The sequence below is a fragment of the Pristiophorus japonicus genome, chromosome 12, assembly GCF_044704955.1.
Source record: "Pristiophorus japonicus isolate sPriJap1 chromosome 12, sPriJap1.hap1, whole genome shotgun sequence".
Taxonomy (NCBI): Eukaryota; Metazoa; Chordata; class Chondrichthyes; family Pristiophoridae; genus Pristiophorus; species Pristiophorus japonicus.
The window spans coordinates 75,754,446-75,778,486 of record NC_091988.1 but is presented as its reverse complement, the minus strand read 5'-3'; the positions used below and the strand labels follow the sequence as shown (position 1 = coordinate 75,778,486).

Here is a 24,041-nt window from a genome sequence, read left to right as displayed (position 1 = left end):
CCTTTTATTCTATCCTTCCTGAATGTTGAATACCCCTGGATGTTGAGTTCCCAGCCCTGATCATCCTGGAGCCACGTCTCCGTAATCCCAATCACATCACATTTGTTTACATCGAATTGCACAGTTAATTCATCCACCTTATTGCGGATACTCCTTACATTAAGACACAAAGCCTTGAAGCACTCTTGCAGAGAGCCAGCACAGGCTCGACGGGCCGAATGACTTTCTTCCGTGTTGTAACCATTCTATGATTCTAGTTTAGCATCACCTAGCTATTTCTGCTACCTGATTTTCCTCGTCTTTGACTCCACTCCTTTTGTCCCTTGGTGCACGCATTGGAGAATTCACTTGGTCTCTCGCTGAAAATAAACCAATTAAATTTTTGTTTCTAATTGGACTAATTTAAGCTGCGGATGTAATAAAATGGCCACATCTTCACCCAGCCACGGCCATGCTAGGATGCAGCAGGGCATATGACATCAATGTTCAGAGAGCTGTTGGAAGCTATTGATAAAGAAGCAATTGTAGAATATTACAATATATTTTAAAAATTGTATTTAAGGGGTGTGCTTGTGTGAGAAAGTGTAAAAAAAATTGCATGTGTGTAAGTGAAAAATGAAATTGTGGATGCTTCGCTTTATCAATCTTATAAAATGTGCTACACTTCTCACTCCAATTTCTAATGGATTTAAGTACAGTTAGACCATCATGCCTCCAAATGTCCTGTCAATTGCTCGTAATGAGAGGGAAGGTGGAGATGGATTGTAGGGGAACAAATGAAAGTATTGCACTGGTGTGGTGGTGTGAGCTTCCCTTCAGGAAAAGGAGGAGATTTTGATGCAACGGGATTGTATTTTTGAAGGTTATGAAGGGGATTGCCAGTGTTGGTCAGGGCAAATTTGCTTACTTGTGGAGGAAAGGCATCAGTTAATAAGGACAGAAGGTGTAAGAGTAAGAAGGTAATGCCAGGTGGAAGTTGTTCACACAAAGGGTACTAAACTTGGTTGATATCATAGCACGCAAGGCCACTGAAGCAAAAATATAAACAGACACAGTAATATAATGTTTATTGTACTGGATAACCAACACAGAAATCAAATCCCACCATGGCAAGTTGTGAAATTGAATTCAATAAATCTGGTAAGCACCAGGACTTGTTTCACGAATGACCTTCAGTGAATACAATCTGCCAATTATACCTGGTGTGGCCTATATGTGACTCTCGTCCCACACTACATGGTTGACTTATACCCTCAGTAGAAGTCTCCGTGATAAAAGTGCAACATTCCCACTGATACCTGGGAGTCCTTGGCCAAAGACTGCCCTAAGTGGAGGAAGTGCATCGGGGAGGGCGCTGAGCATCTCGAGTCTCGTCACCGAGAGCATGCAGAAATCAAGCGCAGGCAGCGGAAGGAACGTGCGGCAAACCAGACTCCTAACCCACCCTTTCCTTCAACCACTGTCTGTCACAACTGTGACAGAGACTGTAATTCCTGTATTGGCCTGTACAGTCACCTGAGAACTCACTTTTAGAGTGGAAGCAAGTATTCCTCGATTTCGAGGGACTGCCTATGATGATGATTACAACAGTGACTACACTTCCAAAATACTTAATTGGCTGCAAAGCGCTTTGAGACGTTCTGAGGTTGTGACAGGCGCTATATAAATGCAAGTCTTTTACTAGCAAGCCACTGTTGTAACAAGGAGAATGTCCACCCACACCTTCAAATGGCATCTAGGGATTGCTAACAAATGCCAGTCTTGCCAACGATGCTCATGTCCTGAGAATCAATAAAAATTCTTGCTAGCAAATAGATTTTTTTAGGAGGAAGCCAAACGAGACACAGTTAATATCTCCTAAATCTTGAAGTCCTGCCTTTTTATAGCATCTTAATATCTGTTAGAAATTACTTTGATGTGCAGCGAGTGACGTTATGTTTGCAAAAGTCATTTTTGACGAAGCAAAATGCCACAAGTGGCAATGAAATGAATGACCAGTTCGTCCGTTTTTGGTGGTGTTGGTCGAAGGTGGTCCAATTTTGGCCAGGGTACTAGAACAACACTTTGCTCTTCTTCAAATATTGGCAATAGACTTTCCCCTGATTGTGTAGCCTTCATCTCACCCAAAGAGCAAAGTCTCCGTTTGCTCAACCTGGATGATGGGCTCAATCCTGGAGCATGGCTTGAGCCCACAACTCTGGATCTCTTGATAAGAGTCCTGCCCACTGAGCCAAGCTGACACTTTAAATGTTGAAGAGTAGAAACTATCTACCTCCTTCACCTACCCACAATAAAATCCACACTGGTGCAGGGGATTCAGTTCATTGTAAAGGTGAAATAAAATCACATTCATTAGTCCACTTGTGTTTTTTTAATAGTTGTGGATCAGTGCAGTACAGTCGATAACTTCTCAGTATATAAAATGTCAATATGAGAAAATGTAAGACTGATGAAAATATTTAAAAGAGGGCAACTCTTTAGTCCCTTGTTATTCCTCTTCTTCGTCACCACTATCGCTCACCTCCAGCAGATCAACAGACTGCTCAAATCCTCAATGACGTTTGGTACTGAGGCCACTTCCCTTGATAATCTTAGCAGAGTGTGAGAGAGTTCTGCAGTCTCGCATACCAATGTGTTGGGGTGAGGTACTCCAATAGCAGCTTGGCTCACGAGAGTCTACCACGGCGGGTAGTGGGTCTTAAGAGGTGACCACTGCTTGGATGTGAACCTAGTCTTGCCCTTTATCGCACTCCCAATCCATCCACTGTGACATGTAATTCTAATGTTGGGGGAGCCTGTGACTCTGGTCCTGTCCATTGGATCAGGGTAGGAAGAGACGGCTTGGGTTAGCGAGCAGCAGATTGGGACAGAAAAACGTCGATTGAGATCAGGAAAAGTGTTTCTCCACACACACAAACAATGGGTGCACAAGGAAGGAAATAAACCTATTCACGGCTTTCAATGGCTCTGTTGTACCTAATCTTGAGTTACATTTATGCTCTTATAAGAGTGGCTGAACAGATACTTGTTTTTTCATGAGGTTTTTTTAAAGCTTTTATTTTGCTAATTAGATGGTTTGAAATTGGTTTTATTCCCCTTCCTCCTCCAATCAATACATTCAGCACCAGTATCAATTAAACAGGCTCCTTAAATTTTCCAATTTCATATCCTCTTCTCCAGCCACGATTCCATTATTTGCAACACTTCGTCAATGACTGATGGCATCTCGTGGTGGAGCTCATGAAAACATTGTTCGAAGACCTGGAAGAAATTCAGAAGGGAGAGACGACAGTGACTAAATAGCAACACAAAGATTGTCATGGAAACAATGCCTCAGAAATATCTCAATCGTGCTCCACATACGCGGAATTACTTCTTTTGTTATGAAGACGATAAAGGAAGCCATTTTTTCAGCCAGTGTGATCCCCACAACATGAATAAGATGAATGGCCCATTAATCTGTGCTTAGTGATGTCGCTTCAGGGAGGAGCGTTGGACGGGATGCTCTGCCACTTTTCAAATGGTGCTACGGGAACCTTACAGTCCCCCCGAACCACTGGAATAGACAGACGGGACCTTGATCTAACATCTCATCCAAAGGACCGTAAACACCGGCATAGACGTGTTGGGCCGAATCTGTACTGTACATTCTATGTACCTCACTGGAGCATCAGCCTAGATTATATTCTCGAGGCTTCAATCATCACCTTGTGGCTCAGGGGGTGAGAGTGCTATCAACTGAGCCTTCATTATGACTGTACTGAATCTCAAATTGTTGAATCCTTAACTCTTAAACATAATCACACAAGGCACGTACTGCAGACACAGTCACTCTGTGACCTTCACCTTTATTGTCTGGACCAAGGAGTGCTGGCCCTGCGAGGGACCTCCCCTTATATACCTGAATCTCCAGGTAAGGAGTGTCTCCCACAAGTACACCCTCTGTGGTCAAGGTGTGCATTTCTAGTAAGTATGTACAGTATGTAGTGGTTACATGAGGGTTACAATTGTATGCTGGTTACATACATGACATCACCTCCCCCCTCACGTCTTTTTGACTCAAAGGTTAAGTCTATCAGGTGGTCGGCGCTCTCTCGTGGAGCGCCGCAGTTGAGGCTCTGGTGGCTGAGCCTTGGCATGCATTTCTGTCACCTGAGGTGATTCCGGCCTGTCTGGGCTGGCCACAGGGACTGTGCATGCTGGTGACTGTCCTTGTTGCTCGTCCACTGGCAGTGGTGTGGTTGACATCTCATGCTCTTCTTCATGTTCATCGGTGTCTATGCTGAATCTTTTCTTTACTTGGTCCAAGTGTTTGCGGCAGATCTGCCCATTATTGAGTCTGACCACTATGACCCTGTTTCTTTACCAATTACAGTGCCCTCTAGCCACTTGGGTCCCAATGCATGGTGAAGTACAAATACCGGATCATCCATTGCTATACACCTCTCCCTTGAGTTACGATCGTGGCACTCGGTTTGGGACTGGCGCTTGTCCTCAACAATGTCTGCCAGGGTTGGGTGGATGAGGGACAGCCGCGTTTTGAGTGTACGTTTCATGAGGAGTTCCACTAACTCCCGTGAGAGAGTGCGGCCGGGACCTATAGACCAGCAGGAGGCGCGATAGGCGGTACTGCAGAGAGGGTCCTTGGATGCGGAGCATGCCTTGGCACGTTCCGTCTGGCCATTGGAAGCCGGCTTGAATGGCGCTGTCCGGACATGTTTGATGCCATTACCCGACATAAACTCCTGGAATTCATGGCTGGTGAAACATGGGCCATTGACGCTGACCAGAATGTCCGGTAAGCCGTGGGTCGTGAAAACTATGCGCAGGCTCTCCACGGTGATGGATGTCGTGCACGAGTTTAATATGATGCACTCAATCCATTTCGAGTATGCATCGACAATTATCAAGAACATTTTTCCCATGAACGGACCCGCATAGTCCACGTGAATGCGTGACCAAGGCTTGGTGGGCCAGGGCCACGGGCTGAGCGGGGCTTCCCTGGGGGCGTTGCCCAGCTAGGCACACGTCGTGCACCTGCGAACCCAGTGTTCCAGGTCTGAGTCAATCCCCGGCCACCATACATGTGACCGGGCAATTGCCTTCATTAGCACAATTCCAGGGTGCTCGCTGTGGAGTTCCCTGATGAATGCTTCCCTCCCCTTCTGGGGCATGACTACTCGGCTGCCCCATAGCAGGCAGTCAGCTTGGATGGAGAGCTCATCCATCCGTCTCGGAAACGGTCTGACCTCCTCGGGGCACGCCCCGTGCGTGGGCGCCCAATCCCCCGTCAGGACACATTTCTTTATCATGGATAGGAGGGGGTCCCTGTTGGTCCAGAGTTTGATCTGGCGGGCTGTGATGGGGGAGCCTGCGGTGTCAAAAGCATCAACGGCCATGACCATTTCAGCGCTTTGCTTCGCCGCCCCCTTGGTGGTGGCTAGGGGAAGCCTGCTGATCGCGTCAGAGCAGTTTTCGGTGCGTGGCTGGTGCCGTATGGTGTAGTCATACGCAGCCAGCGTGAGAGCCCATCGCTGTATGCGAGCTGACGCATTTGCATTGACCGCCTTGCTGTCGGACAACAGAGAGGTTAACGGCTTGTGGTCCGTTTCTAACTCGAATGATCTGCCGAAAAGGTATTGGCGCATTTTTTGCACATCATAAACACAAGCGAGTGCTTCCTTTTCGACCATGCCGTACCCACGCTCTGTCTGGGAGAGCGACCTGGAGGCATAAGCCACTGGTTGGAGTTGTCCGCCTCCATTACCCTGCTGCAACACATACTCAACCCCGTATGATGATGCATCGCATGTTAAAACTAGTTTTTTACAGGGGTCATACAACGTTTGCAGTTTGTTAGAACAAAGCAGGTTCCGCGCCCTGTTGAAAGCCCGTTCTTGACAGTCCCCCCAAAACCATTCGCAACCCCTACACAGGAGCACAGGGCTCCAACAATGTGCTTAAGTTCGGCAGGAAGTTCCCGAAATAGTTCAAAAGTCCCAGGAACGATCGCAATTCCGATGTGCTGCCGGGTCGGGGCGCACGACGGATCGCCTCCGATTTGGATTTGGTAGGCTGGATCCTGTCTGCAGCAACCCTCCTGCCCAAAAACTCGACCTCTGTGGCCAAAAACACACACTTGGCCTTCTTCAGCCGCAGGCCTACCCGGCGTAGCACCTCCTCCAGGTTGTGGAGGTGTTCCTCGGTGTCTCGACCCGTTATTAGGATGTCGTCCTGAAATACGATTGTGCCGGGAATGGATTCCAGCAAGCTTTCCATGTTTCTCCGAACGGATGCCAAAAGGACACCTGTTGTAGATGAATAAACCCTTGTGCGTCGTGATGGTGGTCAGAAGCTTGGATTCTTCAGCCAGTTCCTGAGTCATGTAGGCCGAAGTGAGGCCCAATTTAGTGAACAGCTTGCCACCTGCCAACATGGCAAAAAGGTCCTCCACCCTCGGGAGCGGATATTGGTCCTGCAGGGACACCCGGTTGATGGTGCCTTTGTAGTCATCGCAGATCCTAACCGAGCCATCCACTTTAAGGACAGGAACAATGGGACTTGCCCAGTCACTGAATTCAACGGGTGAAATTATGCCCTCTCTGAGCAGCCTGTCCAGTTCACTTTCAATTTACTCATGCATCACGTATGGCACCACTCTGGCTTTGTGATGCACTGGTCTGGCGTCCGGGGTGATGCGTATAAACTACTTTTGTGCCTTTGACCGTTCCGACACCGGGTTGAAACAGCAACCCGAATTTTTGTAATACCTGTGAGCATGAGCTTCGCTCCACGGATGAAATGACGTGCACATCCCCCCATTTCCATTTCATCTCGGCTAGCCAGCTCCTTCCCAAAACCGTGGGGCCATTTCCTGGAACAAACCAGAGTGGCAGCTGGTTCTATGACCCATTGTGTGTTACCACCACGTCTGCACTGCCTAGCACTGGAATGATCTCTTGGGTGTACGTCCGTAGCTGCGTATTAATTCGTTCCAGTTTGGGCCTGCTAGCTCTGTGTGGCCATAGTTTATCAAATTGTTGTGCACTCATGAGGGACTGGCTAGCTCCCGTGTCCAGCTCCATGCAAACCGAGATGCCATTCAATAAAACTTTCATCAGCATGGGTGGCGTTTTGGTGTATGAGCTGTAGACGTCAGCCACATGAACCTGCTGAATTTCAGCATCCATGGCTATACCCCAAGCATTGTCCTGCACTGCAAGCCCCTCGCCTGATTCCTCTGTCTCATAGATTAGTCTCGCTACCGGCTGTTTGCAAACCCTAGCCAAATGTCCTCTGGCATTACAATTCCTACAGACGAACTGCTGAACTTTGCAGCTTTTCGCATAATGTCTGCCCCCGCATCTCCAGCATGGGCTGAGATCGTTGTTCACAAAAGGACTGTTAGCAGGCATTCCTCTCTGATTGTTCCCTTGGTTGTTTCTAAACACTCTGATAGTGGGTGCTAATGCTTCCTTTGATGGTGTGAATTGCGCTCCCCTCTCCATTGTCCCTGTCGGGGGCCCATCTTAGAGTCGGTTTCAGCTTGGGCAGTTACAAAATGCCTTTGTCTGACTGCTGCAGTTTCAAAATGCCTTTGCCTGACTGCAAGATCTTGGGGCCCGTTTATCACGTTAATTCCTTGGTCCAGGACTACTCGCGTAAATTACCTTGGTCTCTTCTTCCCCTGCTATGAAAGTTTGAGCTATCAATGCTGCCCCTTCTAGAGTTAAGTCCTTGGTCTCTATGAGCTTCCTGAAGATCCCGGCATGGCTAATGCTCTCAATGAAAAAATCCCTTAACATCTCCCCCTGCAGGCGTCTGAGAACTTACAGAGACTGGCCAAGCGCCGCAAGTCTGCCGCGAAGTCCGAGATGTTTTGCCCTTCCCGACATCGATGTGTGTAGAACCGGTGTCGGGCCATGTGTATGCTGCTCGCCGGTTTTAAGTGTTCGCTGATCAGTTGGCTGAGCTCTTCAAAAAGACTTTTCGGCCGGTTTGTGGGATGCGAGCAGGTCCTTCATGAGCGCATCAGTTTTTGTCCCGCAGCTTGTTAGTACATGCGCCCTCCGCTTGTCAGCCACAACCTCTCCCAGCCAGTCCTTCATGACAAAGGTCTGCTGGAGTCTCTCCACAAAATCGTCCCAGTCTTCACCCACACAGTAATGTTCCTCTGAGCTACCGGTGGCCATCCTCTGGGTTCAGTGATTCCCGTTTCCCGTCGCCAGGTGTTGAGTCCTTAACTCTTAAACATAATCACACGAGGCACGTACTGCAGACACAGTCACTCTGTGACCTTCACCTTTATTGCCTGGACCAAGGAGTGCTGGCCCTGCGAGGGACCTCCCCTTAGATACCTGAATCTCCAGGTAAGGAGTGTCTCCCACTAGTACACTCCCTGTGGTCAAGGTGTGCATTTCTAGTAAGTATGTACAGTATGTAGTGGTTACATGAGGGTTACAATTGTATAAGGATTACAGTAGTATGCTGGTTACATACATGATACAAATGATTTGGGGCATGTCTTTTTTTTAGTTTGGTGTGTCTTTTCATTTGATAAATTTATGTATGTAAAATCCAATGGGATGGATTCTACATGCACTGTGAAAGTGAACAGTGCTGGCAGGGAGCTGTGCAGACGCTGCAGGTGAATGAGGGGGAGGAGCTGGGCTGGGCTCTGCTGACCGGCTGTCTGGTGCCGGCTATCAGCAGGGGACCCCGAGGCTGGCTGGCACTGGATCACTAACACCATCCACGGACTGGGCATACGTCATACCAGGCATAATGGGTTAATGGAAATCGCGGAGCAGGACTGGACTGTAAAGATGATCACAATGAAGGACTTTTTGGACTTCACCTGGATTGGTAAAGAGAACTGTAAAACTGACCAAGAGGACATGCTGGCAAGGACCACCTACTTCCACCCCCATAACATCGCTCTACTCCATCCCTGCCTCAGCTAATCTGCTGCTGGAGCCCTCATCCATGCTTTTGTTACCTCTAGACTTGACTAATCCAATGCTCTCTTGGCCAGTCTCCAATCTTCCATCCTCCCTAAACATGAGCTCATCCAAAGTCCCGTTCACCCATCAAACCTGGCTCCGGGTCCAGCAATGCCTCAGTTTTAAAATTCTCATCATTGTTTACAAATCCTTCCCTGGCCTCGCCCCACCCAATCTCTGTAACCTCCTCCAGCCCTACACCCTCTGAGATCTCTGCACTCTTCCAATTCTGGCCTCTTGTGCATCCCTGATTTTAATTGCTCCACCACCTTCAGGTGCCTAGGTCCTAAGCTCTGGAATTCACTCCCTAAACCTCTCCACCTCTTTACCTCTCCTCCTTAAAATCTACCCCTTTGACCAAGGTTTCGTCATCTATCCTAATATCTTGTTATGAGGCTCAGTGTCAAATTTTAACAACAATAAGAATTAGGAGCAGGAGTCAGTGACAACAGTGACTACACTGCAAAAGTACTTCATTGGCTGCAAATTACTTTGAGACGTTTGGAGGTCATGAAAGGCGCTATATAAATCCAAGTCTTTCTTTTCAAAGACTCACAACCTTCTGATTGAAAAAATTCCTCCTCATCTTAGTCACAAATGTCCAACCCCTTATCCTCAGACTGTGCCCCCTAGTTCTTAACTCTCCAGCCAGGGATAAACACCCTCCCAGCATCTACCCTGTTAATCTCCCTCAGAATCTTATATGGTTCAATGAGATCACCTCTCATTCTTCTAAATTCCGTATAGACCCAATTTACACAACTCTCTCATCGCAGGGATAAATCTAGTGAACTTTTGTGACACCACCTCTGAGGCAAATATATCATCCTCAGATAAGGAGACCAAAACTATGCACAGTACACCAGGTGTGGTCTCACCAAAGCCCTGTACAATTATAGCAAGACTTCCTTGTACTCCAGCTCCCTTGCAATAAAGGCCAACATATCACTTGCCTTCCTAAATTGGCTCGGAGGCAGGAAGCAAAGGGTAATGGTTGATGGGTGTTTTTGTGACTGGAAGGATGTTTCCAGTGGGGTTCCGTAGGGCTCAGTACTAGATCTGAAGTGGGATTTTTAGAAACCCACCGTAGTGATATAAATGTTGCTGTCTGGGAAATGTGTTCAGAAATGGACAAGTAGTAATAAAGAGTTGCAGGCTGGGTAGAACAGGGGAAAAACATGTCAAGTCAATTTGCCCATCAACAACTAAGTAGTTGTTGCAAGAGGATGTGGTGGCAAGCTTACAAAGAGCCATAGAATTCATAAACAAAACAGGATGATGACTTGCAGTTAGGCTAGATGTTGAATAACAGGAAACCTGGCTTGTTTTCTTCATAGCTGAAAAATGTAAAGCCCCCATTGTAATTGATGACGAATTGTGGTTTTCGGCTTTAAATACTGTACGCTGGTAATCAAGGGTTGAGTCGGCTGGTGAAGGGTTGAGGAATTCTAAGCTGTACTCCCTTGGCTAAGCTATAGGTGTTCGTAAATAAACATATCTTTGATTCTTTATCAGACTCTTGTGTTGAGCCTTTATTTTGGGTTCCACAACAAGGTCCCTTGCTTTTTGTGATTTACTTCAATGAACTAAACTTGAATAGAGAGGGTATGATTAAGAAGTTTGCAGACGATACTAAAATTGGCTGTGTGGTTGATAATGAAGAAGAAAGCTGCGGACTGCAGGAAGATATCAATCAACTGGTCAGGTGGGCAGAACAGTGGCAAATGGAATTTAATTCAGAGAAGTGTGAGGTAATGCATTTTGGGAGGGCTAACAAGGCAAGGGAATACACATTAAATGGTAGGATACTGAGAAGTGTAGAGGAATAAAAGGGACCTTGGAGAGCTTGTCCACAGATCTCTGAAAGTAGCAGGCTAGGCAGATAAGGTGGTTAAGAAGGCATACAGAATGCTTGCCTTTATTAGCCGAGGCATAGAATACAAAAGCAGGGGGGGGGTTATGCTTAAGAACATAAGAAATAGGAACAGGAGTAGGTCATTTGGCCCCTCGAGCCTGCTCTACCATTCAATAATATCCCACCCACCCTTTCCTTCAACATCTGTCTGTCCCACCTGTGACAGAGAATGTAATTCCCGTATTGGACTGTTCAGTCACTGAAGGACTCACTTTTAGAGTGGAACAAGTCTTCCTCGATTTCAAAAGACTGCCTATAATAATGATGATGATGACAATGGCTAATTTGATCATGCACTCTGCTCCACTTACCTGCCCGCTTCCCAAAACACTTTACTCCCTTAACGCTCAAAAATCTGTCTATCTCCGCCTCAAATATATTCAATTAGTCCAGCCTCCACAGCTCTCTGGGGCAGTGAATTCCATAGATTTATAACCCTCTGAGAGAAGAAATTTCTCATCTCAGTTTTAAATGGGTGGCCCCTTATTCTAAGACTATGTCAGCTAGTTTTAGTTTCCCCTTTGAGTGGAAATGTCCTCTCTGCATTCATCTTGTCGAGCCACCTCATTATCTTGTAAGTTTCAATAAGATCACCTCTAATTCTTTTGAACTCCAATGTGTATAGGCCCAATCTACTCAACCTATCCTCATTAGTCAACCCCCTCATCTCCAGAATCAAGCAGTGAACCTTCTCTGAACAGCTTCCAATGCAATTATATTCTTTCTTAAATACAGAGACCAAAACTGTATGCACTCCTCCAGGTGAGGCCTCACCAATACCCTGTACAGTTGTATCAGGACTTCTCTGCTTTTACACGGGAGTCCGTGAGTCGGCGAGAGGTCTATAAAGGCCACGAGGTCGGGAGGTGCATCGCTGAGTCGGGAGTCTGTGAGTCGGCGAGAGGCCTATAAAGGTCGCGAGGTCGGGAGGTGCGTCGCTGAGTCGGGAGTCCGTGAGTCGGCGAGAGGCCTATAAAGGCGTGGCTTGTGCAGCTACAGGGTGAAGGCAAAAAAGAAATCGAAAGGTGACGTCAAGCCAAGAGTGTAAGTGATTGGTTGGTGATTGGTAAGTAGTTTTTCTTTTTCTTTTCTCTATCAGTAAGTAACCTTTAGCATTGTTGTTCCCAATTTAAGTGTATCTAAGGGTTAAGTCATGGTAGGAGAGCTCGGACACGTGTTATGCTCCTCCTGTACTATGTGGGAAGTCAGGGACGCCTCCGGGACAGTGGGCCTAGTGAGAAGGAGGAACTGAATGATATCCTTATTAGGCGGGAAATTGTGTTAGGGAAATTGATGGGATTGAAGGCCGATAAATCCCCGGGGCCTGATAGTCTGCATCCCAGAGTGCTCAAGGAAGTGGCCCTAGAAATAGTGGATGCATTGGTGATTATTTTCCAACAGTCTATCGACTCTGGATCAGTTCCCATGGACTGGAGGGTAGCTAATGTAACACCACTTTTTAAAAAAGGAGGGAGAGAGAAAATGGGCAATTATAGACTGGTTAGCTTGACATCAGTAGTGGGGAAAATGTTGGAATCGATCATGAAGGATGAAATAGCAGCGCATTTTGAAAGCGGTGACAGGATCTGACCAAGTCAGCATGGATTTATGAAAGGGAAATCATGCTTGACGAATCTTATGGAATTTTTTGAGGATGTAACTAGCAGAGTGGACAAGGGAGAACCAGTGGATGTGGTGTATTTGGACTTTCAGAAGGCTTTTGACAAGCTTCCGCACAAGAGATTGTTGTACAAAATCAAAGCACATGGTATTGGGGGTAGTATACTGATGTGGATAGGGAACTGGTTGGCAGGCAGGAAGCAGAGAGTCGGGATAAACGGGTCCTTTTCAGAATGGCAGGCAGTAACTAATGGAGTGCCGCAGGGCTCAGTGCTGGGACCCCAGCTCTTTACAATATACATTAACGATTTGGATGAAGGAATAGAGTGTAATATCTCCAAGTTTGCAGATGACACTAAACTGGGTGGTGGTGTGAGCTGTGAGGAGGACGCTCAGAGGCTGCAGGATGACTTGGACAGGTTAGGTGAGTGGGCAAATGCATGGCAGATGCAGTATAATGTGGATAAATGTGAGGTTATCCATTTTGGGGGCAAAAACACGAAGGCAGAATATTATCTGAATGGCGGAAGACTAGGAAAAGGGGAGGTGCAACGGGACCTGGGTGTCGTGGTTCATCAGTCACTGATTTCATGATACTTAAAGAGCTGACGGTGGATAGGCAATGGCAGATATTTAAAGATCACATGGATGAACTACAACAATTGTACATCCCTGTCTGGCTTAAAATAAAAAGGGGAAGATGGCTCAACCGTGCCTAACAAGGGAAATTAGGGAAAGTGTTAAATCCAACGAAGAGGCATATAAATTGGCCAGGTTTCATTGGAACGTTTGTTTTCATTGGAACAGAGGAGGCTGAGAGAAGACCTCATTGAGGTGTATAAAATTATGAGGGGCCTAGATATAGTGGATAGAAAGGGCCTATTTCCATTAGCAGAAGGGTCAACTACTAGTGGGCATAAATTTAAAGTAATTGGTAGAAGGTTTAGAGGGGATTTAAGGGGAAATTTCTTCACGCAGAGGGGGTCCGAGACTGGGTCTTGTGTAATGAGAGAGGAGCGATTAGCAATCTGGTCGTGCGAGGCCCCTTGGGGAAGAGTGATCATAATATGGTAGAATTCTTCATTAAGATGGAGAGTGACACATTTAATTCAGAGACTAGGGACCTGAACTTAAAGAAAGGTAACTTCGATGGTATGAGACATGAATTGGCTGGGATAGACTGGCGAATGATACTTAAAGAGCTGACGGTGGATAGGCAATGGCAGATATTTAAAGATCACATGGATGAACTATAACAATTGTACATCCCTGTCTGGCTTAAAATAAAAAGGGGAAGATGGCTCAACCGTGCCTAACAAGGGAAATTAGGGAAAGTGTTAAATCCAACGAAGAGGCATATAAATTGGCCAGAAAAAGCAACACACCTGAGGACTGGGAGAACTTTACAATCCAGTAGAGGAGGACTAAGGGTTTAATTAGGAGGTGGAAAATAGAGTACAAGAGTAAGCTTGCAGGGAACATAAAAATTGACTGCAAAATCTCTATAAATATGTGAAGAGAAAAAGATTAGTGAAGACTAATGTAGGTCCCTTGCAGTCAGAATCAGGTGAATTCATAATGGGAAACAAGGAAATGGCAGACAAATTGAACAAATACTTTGGTTTTGTCTTCACTAAGGAAGACACGAGTAACCTCCTGAAAATTTTTGAGGATGTAACTAGTAGAGTGGACAAGGGAGAACTAGTGGATGTACTGTATTTGGACTTTCAAAAGGCTTTTGACAAGGTCCCACACAAGACATTAGTGTGCAAAATTAAAGCACATGGTATTGGGGGTAATGTATTGAATATATAATGGATAGAGAACTGGTTGACAGACAGGAAGCAGAGAGCCGGGATAAACGGGTCCTTTTCAGAATGGCAGGCAGTGACTAGTGGGGTACCGTAAGGTTCAGTGCTGGGACCCCAGCTATTTACAATATACATTAATGATTTAGACAAAGGAATTGAATGTAATATCTCCAAGTTTGCAGAAGACGCTAAGCTGGGTGGCAGTGTGAGCTGTGAGGAAGACGCTAAGCGGCTGCAAGGTGACTTGGACAGTTTAGGTGAGTGGGCAAATGTGCGGCAGATACAATATAATATGGATAAATGTGAGGTTATCCACTTTGGTGGCAAAAACAGGAAGGCAGAATATTATCTAAATGGTGACAGATTATGAAAAGGGGAGGTGCAACGAGACCTGGGTGTCATAGTACATCAGCCATTGAAAGTTGGCATGCAGGCACAGCAGGTGGTGAAAAAGGCAAATGGTATGTTGGCCTTCATAACGAGAGGATTTGAATATAGGAGCAGAGGGGTCTTACTGCAGTTGTACAGGGCTTTGGTGAAGCAACACCTTGAATATTATGCACAGTTTTGGTCTCCTAATCTGAGGAAGGACATTCTTGCTTTTGAGGGAGTGCAGCAAAGGTTCACCAGACTGATTCCCGGGATGGCAGGACTGACATATGAAGAAAGACTGGATCGACTAGGCTTACATTCACTGGAATTTAGAAGAATGAGAGGGGAGCTCATAGAAACATATAAAATTCTGACAGGATTGGACAGGTTAGATGCAGGAAGAATGTTTCCGATGTTGGGGAAGTCCAGAACCAGGGCTCACAGTCTAAGGATAAGGGGTAAGCCATTTAGGATCGAGATGAGGAGAAACTTCTTCACTCAGAGAGTTGTGAATCTGTGGAATTCTCGACCACAGAAAGTTGTTGAGGCCATTTCGTTAGATATCGAAACATAGAAACATAGAAAATAGGTGCAGGAGTAGGCCATTCGGCCCTTCGAGCCTGCACCGCCATTCAATGAGTTCATGGCTGAACATGCAACTTCAGCACCCCATTCCTGCTTTCTCACCATACCCCTTGATCCCCCTAGTAATAAGGACTGCATCTAACTCCTTTTTGAATATATTTAGTGAATTGGCCTCAACAACTTCCTGTGGTAGAGAATTCCACAGGTTCACCACTCTCTGGGTGAAGAAGTTTCTCCTCATCTCGGTCGTAAATGGTTTACACCTTATCCTTAGACTGTGACCCCTGGTTCTGGACTTCCCCAACATTGAGAACATTCTTCCTGCATCTAACCTATCTAAACCCGTCAGAATTTTAAACGTTTCCATGAGATCCCCTCTCATTCTTCTGAACTCTAGTGAATACAAACCCAGTTGATCCAGTCTTTCTTGATATGTCAGTCCCACCATTCCGGGAATCAGTCTGGTGAATCTTCGCTGCACTCCCTCAATAGCAAGAATGTCTTTCCTCAAGTTAGGAGACCAAAACTGTACACAATACTCCAGGTGTGGCCTCACCAAGGCCCTGTACAACTGTAGTAACACCTCCCTGCCCCTGTACTCAAATCTCCTCGCTATGAAGGCCAACATGCCATTTGCTTTCTTAACCGCCTGCTGTACCTGCATGCCAACCTTTGATGACTGATGTACCATGACACCCAGGTCTCGGTGCACCTCCCCATTTCCTAATCTGTCACCATTCAGATAATAGTCTGTCTCTCTGTATTTATCACCAAAGTGGATAACCTCACATTTATCCACATTATACTTCATCTGCCATGCATTTGCCCACTCACCTAACCTATCCAAGTCACTCTGCAGCCTCATAGCATCCTCCTTGCAGCTCACACTGCCGCCCAACTTCGTGTCATCCGCAAATTTGGAGATACTACATTTAATCCCCTCGTCTAAATCATTAATGTACAATGTAAACAGCTGGGGCCCCAGCACAGAACCTTGCGGTATCCCACTAGTCACTGCCTGCCATTCTGAAAAGTACCCATTTACTCCTACTCTTTGCTTCCTGTCTGCCAACCAGTTCTCAATCCACGTCAGCACACTTCCCCCAATCCCATGTGCTTTAACTTTGCACATTAATCTCTTGTGTGGGACCTTGTCGAAAGCCTTCTAAAAGTCTAAATATACCACATCAACTGGTTCTCCCTTGTCCACTCTACTGGAAACATCCTCAAAAAATTCCAGAAGATTTGTCAAGCATGATTTCCCTTTCACAAATCCATGCTGACTTGGACCTATCATGTCACCTCTTTCCAAATGCGCTGCTATGACATTCTTAATAATTGATTCCATCATTTTACCCACTACTGAGGTCAGGCTGACCAGTCTATAATTTCCTGTTTTCTCTCTGCTCCTTTTTTAAAAAGTGGGGTTACATTGGCTACCCTCCACTCCATAGGAATTGATCCAGAGTCTATGGAATGTTGGAAAATGACTGTCAATGCATCCGCTATTTCCAAGGCCACCTCCTTAAGTACTCTGGGATGCAGTCCATCAGGCCCTGGGGATTTATCGGCCTTCAATCCTAAATTTCCCCAACACAATTTCCCGACTAATAAGGATTTCCCTCAGTTCCTCCTTCTTACTAGACCCTCTGACCCCTTTTATATCCGGAAGGTTGTTTGTGTCCTCCTGAGTCAATACCGAACCAAAGTACTTGTTCAATTAGTCTGCCATTTCTTTGTTCCTCTTTATGACTTCCCCTGATTCTGACTGCAGGGGACCTACGTTTGTCTTTACTAACCTTTTTCTCTTTACATATCTATAGAAGCTTTTGCAGTCCATCTTAATGTTCCCTGAAAGCTTCCTCTCGTACTTTATTTTCCCTGCCCTAATCAAAAGGGAGTTTGCTGTGGCCCTTACGGCTAAATGCATCAAGGCATATGGAGAGAAAGGAGGAATGGGGTACTGAAGTTGCATGATCCGTCATGATCATATTGAATGGCCCTGCACCTATTTTCTATGTTTCTATGTCTGCAACTCACTGCTTGAAACGGTGGTCGAGTCAGAAACCCTCAACACATTTAAAAAGTACTTGGAAGTGCACCTGAAGTGCTGTAAACTAAACAGGTTACCGACCTAGAGCTGGAAAGTGGGACTAGGTTGGATAGCCTCTTGTTGGCTGGCACAGACACGATGGGCCGAAATGGCCTCCTTCCATGCTGTCAACTTCTATGATTCTATAATTCTAATTGCTTGATGTATCAGCATGCTAACTTTGTGTTTCCTGTAGGATGACACCTACATTTCTCTGAACACCAACATTTAATAGTTTCTCTTCATCTGAACTGGGTGTTCTGCCCAGTTCTGATGAAGGATCATCGATTTTAAACGGTAACTCTGTTTCTCTCTCCGCAGATACTGCCTGACCTGCCGAGTATTTCCAGCATTTTCTGTTTTCCAGCATCCGCAGTATTTTACTTTTGTTTTATAGTTGCTCACCATTTATAAAATATTTTGTTTGTCTATTCTTCTCACTTCATATTTTCCCATATTATATTCCATCTGCCACCTTATTGCCCACTCACTTAACATGTTTATATCCTATTGCAGGCTTGTTGTGTCCTCCTCACAGCTTACTTTCCCACCTAGCTTTTTATCATTAGCCAACTTGGATATATTAGACTTGGTCCCTTCATTAATATAAATTGTAAATAACTGAGGCCCAAGCCCTGATTCTTGTGGCACCCCAGCAGGAACAGCCTGCCAACCTGAAAATGACCCGTTTATCCCTACTCTCTGTTTTTTGTCCGTTAACCCATCCTCTATCCATATTACCCCCAACCACATGAGCCCTTATCTTGCATAACAACCTTTTACATGCCACCTTATCGAATACCCCCTGTTGGAAATCCAAATATATTACATCCACTGATTCCCCTTTATCTACCCTGCTAGTTACATCTTAAAAAAACTCTTATCAATTTGCTAATGACAATTTCACTTTTATAAAACCATGTTGATTCTGCCTGATTATATTATAATCTTCTAAATGCTCAATTACCACTTCCTTAATAATGGATTCCATTCCAATTTTGTTTGATAATGCTCCTGTGAAGCACCTTGGGACATTTTACTGTGGTAAAGGCAGTATATAAATGCAAATGATTGTTGTTGACCAAATTCGAAAAGTGTTATAAGGGGAATAAGGGATTATGGGGAGCGGGCAGGGAAGTGGACCCGAGTCCATGATCGGATCAGCCATGATTGTATTAAATGGGGGAGCAGGCTCAAGGGGCTGTATGGCCTACTCCTGCTCCTATTTCTTATGTTCTTATGGTATGCAGACTGTCTGGATAATGGGGCCTTGAGAGACTCTGGGAAATCATCGTAAACACCAGGTGCTGTTTTGTACCATCCGTCTGTGTAATCACAGGAAAGAGATAATGGAAAATTACTGAAAGTGGTTATTTTTGTCAGCAAGAATGTTCTAAATGACAGTCCACGAGACCAACCAGTGTTCAGTTCACATCATCAGGACATAAGAATTAGGAGCAGGATTAGGCCATATGGCACCTTGAGCCTGCTCCACCATTCAATAAGATCATGGCTGATCTTCGCCCTCTACTCCACTTCCTGCCCAATCCTCCATATTCCTTGATTATCCGAGAATCCAAAATTCTATTGATCTCTGCCTTGAATATAATCAACATCCACAGCCCTTTTGGGGTAGAGAATTTAAAAGATTCACAACCCTTTGAGTGAAGAAATTCCTCCTTATCTCAGTCTTAAAAGTCGGATTCGAAGAACGGGAACAGTAAGTTGGTGGATTATTAACCTTTAAGTGTTCACAAAGCAGGAGAGTCTGCCGTACTAAGTTTCGAATTATATTGCTGATTTAAACGTCGTATCTGTGAAGCTGTACTATTTTAATGGTAATGAAACCATTCGTTAGAAAAGTTTAAAGTTTTGGTTGATCTCACATCTGATCACCCTAAAGAGTTAAATATCTTACAGCAGTTTGACCTGGACTTTTATTTTTCGGGAAAAATGCATCACCTTAAATGTCTTGTCCTGGCTGCCCACCTTCCCGTACATGATGTAAGAGCCCCTGATGTCGGACAGTGAGTCTGCATCACCATGTAAAATCAGCATTGGTGTCGTGATGCTGGGGAGTAGTTTCTTGATCTTGGTCAACGCATTTAACACCTCAACAGCAAATCTCACCCTCACAGGTCCATGGTAGACGAGAGGGTCAACTATGTAGTTACGTACCTGCAGGAATCAAAACAATTTTCATCACAAGTTGTATCTTCAACAGAGGAACAATATGAATCATTTGAAACCAAAACAAGAGTGGGATTGTTATCATTTTTTTTTTGAAATTGAGATCCCTTGGCAGAGGCACAAGAGTGATAAATGTGCTGTACATTCTATGTAATTCTATGCAACCAAAGACGCACTGGGCAGCCAAGATTGGAATTTGATCATGTCAGAAATTGAGTTAAAGTAGAAGAGTCATCTAGACCAGCAGGATGGATGGGAAGAGCATCAGGCATGAAGCAGTCAGAACAATGGCAATCGGACAGCCAGATTATGAGGTGGGTAGATGTAGGCAGAACATTGGGAATTGGGCAGGCAAGAATGGCAAGGCAAATGCACTGCTCCTCCATTTTGTTCAGCAAAAGCTTCACCTAACTTGGCATTTACGCCTCAGTATTGACTCCGGCTTTAACTCAGCAAAGACCTTCTCTTCACCTCAGCCTCAGCACCATCTCCACCCTCAGGCACCACTAACTGCAACCTTGCAGCACTTGGAGGAGAAGTCACTGATCCTGGCTCTGAACAGCCCTACCCTGAGAACTCACTTTTCCTCGAATTCTGGCCACTTGTAAATCTCATCCCCTTTCCCCACCATTGACAGTCATCAGCTGCATGGGCCCCACACTTTTGAAACTCCACCTTGCTAAGCACATCCACCTCTCCATCACCCTCTCCTCCTGTGACAAAGCTTTCGGTCACTCCTTCAAATGTCCCCTTGTTTGGCTTGGTGTAATTTTGTTTTTGTGTTTATGCTTCTGTGAAGTTCTTTCACATTAAAGCCACGATATAAATGCAGATTGTTGTCAATATCATCATCAGATTGGGCGCTGGTGTTAGAGTAAGGCTGCATTTACACTATAACAGCAGTATTGACATGAAGCAGAACTATTTCAAGCCAATGCTACAGTTATAACGTAAGTGCTGCAAGAACTCGCTGGTTGCAGTAATCTACAATTTCTCTCTCTGTTGCAATCTTTCTTGTGCATGTCTTTCTATGTTATTAATGCTATTACAGCCAGTGCTTCTCTTGTTTCTCCTCAGCTCCAAATATTCAACACTACATGGTCTATTGTGCTCATGGTTTCCCAGGGTCTCAAACTGTGGAACTTCTTGCCTCCCTTACTCTTCAGTCTGCGGCAAGGAATTTCTCTCCGGGCATTACATGCAGGGAGGCGGTGGGTTAGTTTTGATTCATTTGATAGAGGTGATCTCATTGAAACATGTCAGATTCTGAGTGGGATTGACAGGGTAGATGCTGAGAGGCTGTTACCCCTGGCTGGAGAGTCTAGAACTAGCGGGCACAGTCTCAGGATAAGGGGTCGGCCATTTAAGACTGAGATGAGGAATTTCTTCACTCAGAGCGTTGTGAATCTTTGGAATTCTCTCCACCACAGGGCCGTGGATGCTCAGTTGATGAGTACAGTCAAGGCTGAGATTGATAAATTTTTGGATTCTAGGGGAATCAAGGGATATGAGGATCGGGCGGGGAAGTAGAGTTGCGATTGAAGATCAGCTATGGTCTTATTGAGTGACGGAGCAGGCTCGAGGGGCCGTATGGCTACTGCTCCTAATTCTTACATTCATATGTGAGTTTCAACTCGTGTGCTGCAGTGTTTTCTGTTTCTTACCCTGTTGATTTCTTGGGGTTTGACTATTATTAGAGCAGCCACACAACTGCAATAATGCTGCAGGGCCACTTGTTAAGCTGCTAACGAGGTCCTTCATCATCATCATCTTAGGCAGTCCGTCGGAATCGAGGAAGGCTTGCTTCCACTCTAAAAGTGAGTTCTCAGGTGACTGTACAGTCCAATACAGGAATTACAGTCTCTGTCACAGGTGGGACAGACAGTGGTTGAAGGAAAGGATGGGTGGGACTGGTTTGCTGCACTCTCCTTCTGCTGCCTGTGCTTGGTCTCTACATGCTCTCAGCGACGTGACTCGAGATGCTCAGCGCCTTCCCGGATGCTCTTCCTCCACTTTGGCCAGTCTTGGGCCAGGGATTCCCAGATGCCGGTGGTGATGTTGCACTTTATCACCATGGCTTTCGTGCATTTTGTTTTGAGCTCAAAGTATGGGATTCCTGATCGATACTTAATGCCCTACACTCACGTAGCTCCTTAAAGGCAATCCTTCTGTATTTTGTAAATAAAATATTGAAGTCTGTGTTAAAATGATTTTTTTTTATTAAGAGCCTGAGAATTAAGACCAGGAGTAGGCTATTTGTCCCATCGAGCCTACTCCGCCATTCAATAAGATCATGGCCGATCTTCTACCTCAACTCTATTTTCCACCACTGTCCCCATATCCCTTGATTCCCCTAATATTCAAAATTCAATCGTCTCTGCTTTGAATATGCGCAACGACTGAGTATCCACAGCCCTCTGGGGGAGAGAATTCCAAAGATTCACCACCCTCTGAGTGAAGAAGTTTCTCCCCATCTCAGTCCTAAATGGCCAATCCCTTATCCTCAGACTGTGACCCCTGGTTCTAGACTCCTCAGCCAGAGGACACATCCTCCCTGCATCCACCCTGTCTAGCCCTGTAAGAATTTTGTATGTTGTTTGTTTGTATGTATTGGAGGAGTGTTCCTTGTTGTCCTTTTGATGAATCTTATTTTGAGCTCCAGGACGACCCAAAGCATTTTACAGTCAATGAAGTACTTTTGAAGTGTAGTCACAGTTGTTAAGAAAAGATTATCTGTTTAGTAATGTTGATTGAGGTATGAATATTGGCCAGGACAGCGGGGAGAACTCCTCTGCTCTTCTTCAAAATAGTGCCGTGGGATCCTCTATCCATGTAAGATGGCAGACGAGGCCATTGCTGTTAACTTGAGCTTACAACTCTTAACTACTCTTAACAATTATCAAACTGGAATGCAACAACAACAGCAACATTTAGCCAGCACCTCTAACGTACAAAAACATCGCAAGGCACTTCACAAAAGTGTAATCAAAAAATTGACTCACTGGTGTATTTGAATGGATTTCTTTCTGCAAACAATGTCCACCTTATTTACTTATCTGGGGAAGACCAGCAAAATGTGCACTTTTATACTGTTTTTCAAAATGCATTTAATCCCTCAGAAAGCGAAGGTTTGGTAACATTGAGTTTCCTTTCACTACCTGATGTGATTTGGTATCACTCTTGTCTCTGACTCAGAAGTTTGATGGCTCTTACACCAGGTCTTGAGTACATAATCTAAGCTAACACTCTAGTGCAGTACTGAGGGAGTGCTGCAATGTTGGATTGTCAGAGATGTTACCCTTTGAATGGTACACTAATCCAGGATGGGATCCCTGTTCATGTAGCTGTTAAAGGTGTCCAGGTACCTTCTAAAACAAAGTAGGGAGTTGGTTGTGAAAATGTGCAGCTTACTATCCCAGAAAGCCATAGATTCAGAATCAATTGATATGTTTTAAGATACTTGCTTGGGACATCAGTGTACTAGGGGATGTGGAGAGAAGGCAGGAAATTGGAATCGTAAACATTAAGAGCTAGATTTGACATTTTTGTGCAGATCGCCCAAAAAATGGGCGGCATTTCTTACGGGGGTGGTAAAAATGGGTTTCCAGACTGTCAGCTTGTTGCCCATTCTCAAAGCCCCTAGTCTCCATTTTTGAAATTGGGTGTTATCGCGAGCGATATGAAATGGGCGTTAGCTTTAAATCTCTCTGACCTTCTGCCGTAAAGTGGCGCTGTCCTTAGCAATGGAATGGCAACGTTCGATTCCCGTGATTCAGGAGGTCAAGGTTCATCACGACTTGCGCAGAAGAGGAGACAGAGAGAGAGGGAGCTGAGAGGGACTGAAAGCGTGTATGGCTGTGGTGCGTGTTTATTTGGCTGTTGTGGGAGGCACAAGGGAGATTCACCAGCAGCAAAAAGCCTAGTAAGCACCAAGGACGTAGTTGGCACCAAGTTTTTGTCCAACAAATAATATATAACATGGAAGGGATGGAGGAGGCCTTGGAACTGGTAGCTAGGAACACTGGTGGCAGAGGGCTCCCAGTGGTCCCGGAACACGGCACTGCACCCCAAGGTGCCGCACCCCCATTGCCAACATGAGAGCCGGCAGCAACATCTTGCTTCTGGCTCGGAGCATGTTCTCACCTCGGGATCGTCCTCTCCCGTATCCGTCCATGCAGCAGTTCGGCTGTCATTCCCCCCCCCCCAATGAAGTATCGCCTGAGGAGCTCCTCAGCCAGGTGGCTTGGAGTCAGGAGGGGAAGGGGTAGAGGTGGGGAGCAGAAGCGGGGGGGTGGGGGAGGGTTGGTTTTTACAGAAATAGTTATGATTTCAGACAAATGTTCAGTTTCAATGTTTTTTATTTAAGAAAACCTTGTTGCGCATTGGCTCAAATAGCTGTGCTGTTAGACGCTAGTGATTCCTTAACATGAAAGGGTATAATTACACTTAACTTC

The 24,041-nt window shown here is 45.5% G+C and overlaps 1 protein-coding gene across 1 annotated transcript in view; it reads right to left on the bottom strand.

The window, feature by feature from the left end:
- Positions 1-1,194: 1,194 nt before the first annotated feature.
- Positions 1,195-24,041, bottom strand: part of LOC139277343 (monoglyceride lipase-like) — a 118,031-nt gene continuing 95,184 nt past the window's right edge. Inside the window, exons 6-7 of the mRNA XM_070895691.1 lie at positions 19,360-19,575; positions 1,195-3,261 (exon numbers count right to left, since the gene is read on the bottom strand). Coding sequence (XP_070751792.1) covers positions 3,163-3,261; positions 19,360-19,575 — 315 coding nt within the window. The 3' untranslated portion in view covers positions 1,195-3,162. The remainder of the gene's footprint in view (positions 3,262-19,359; positions 19,576-24,041) is intronic.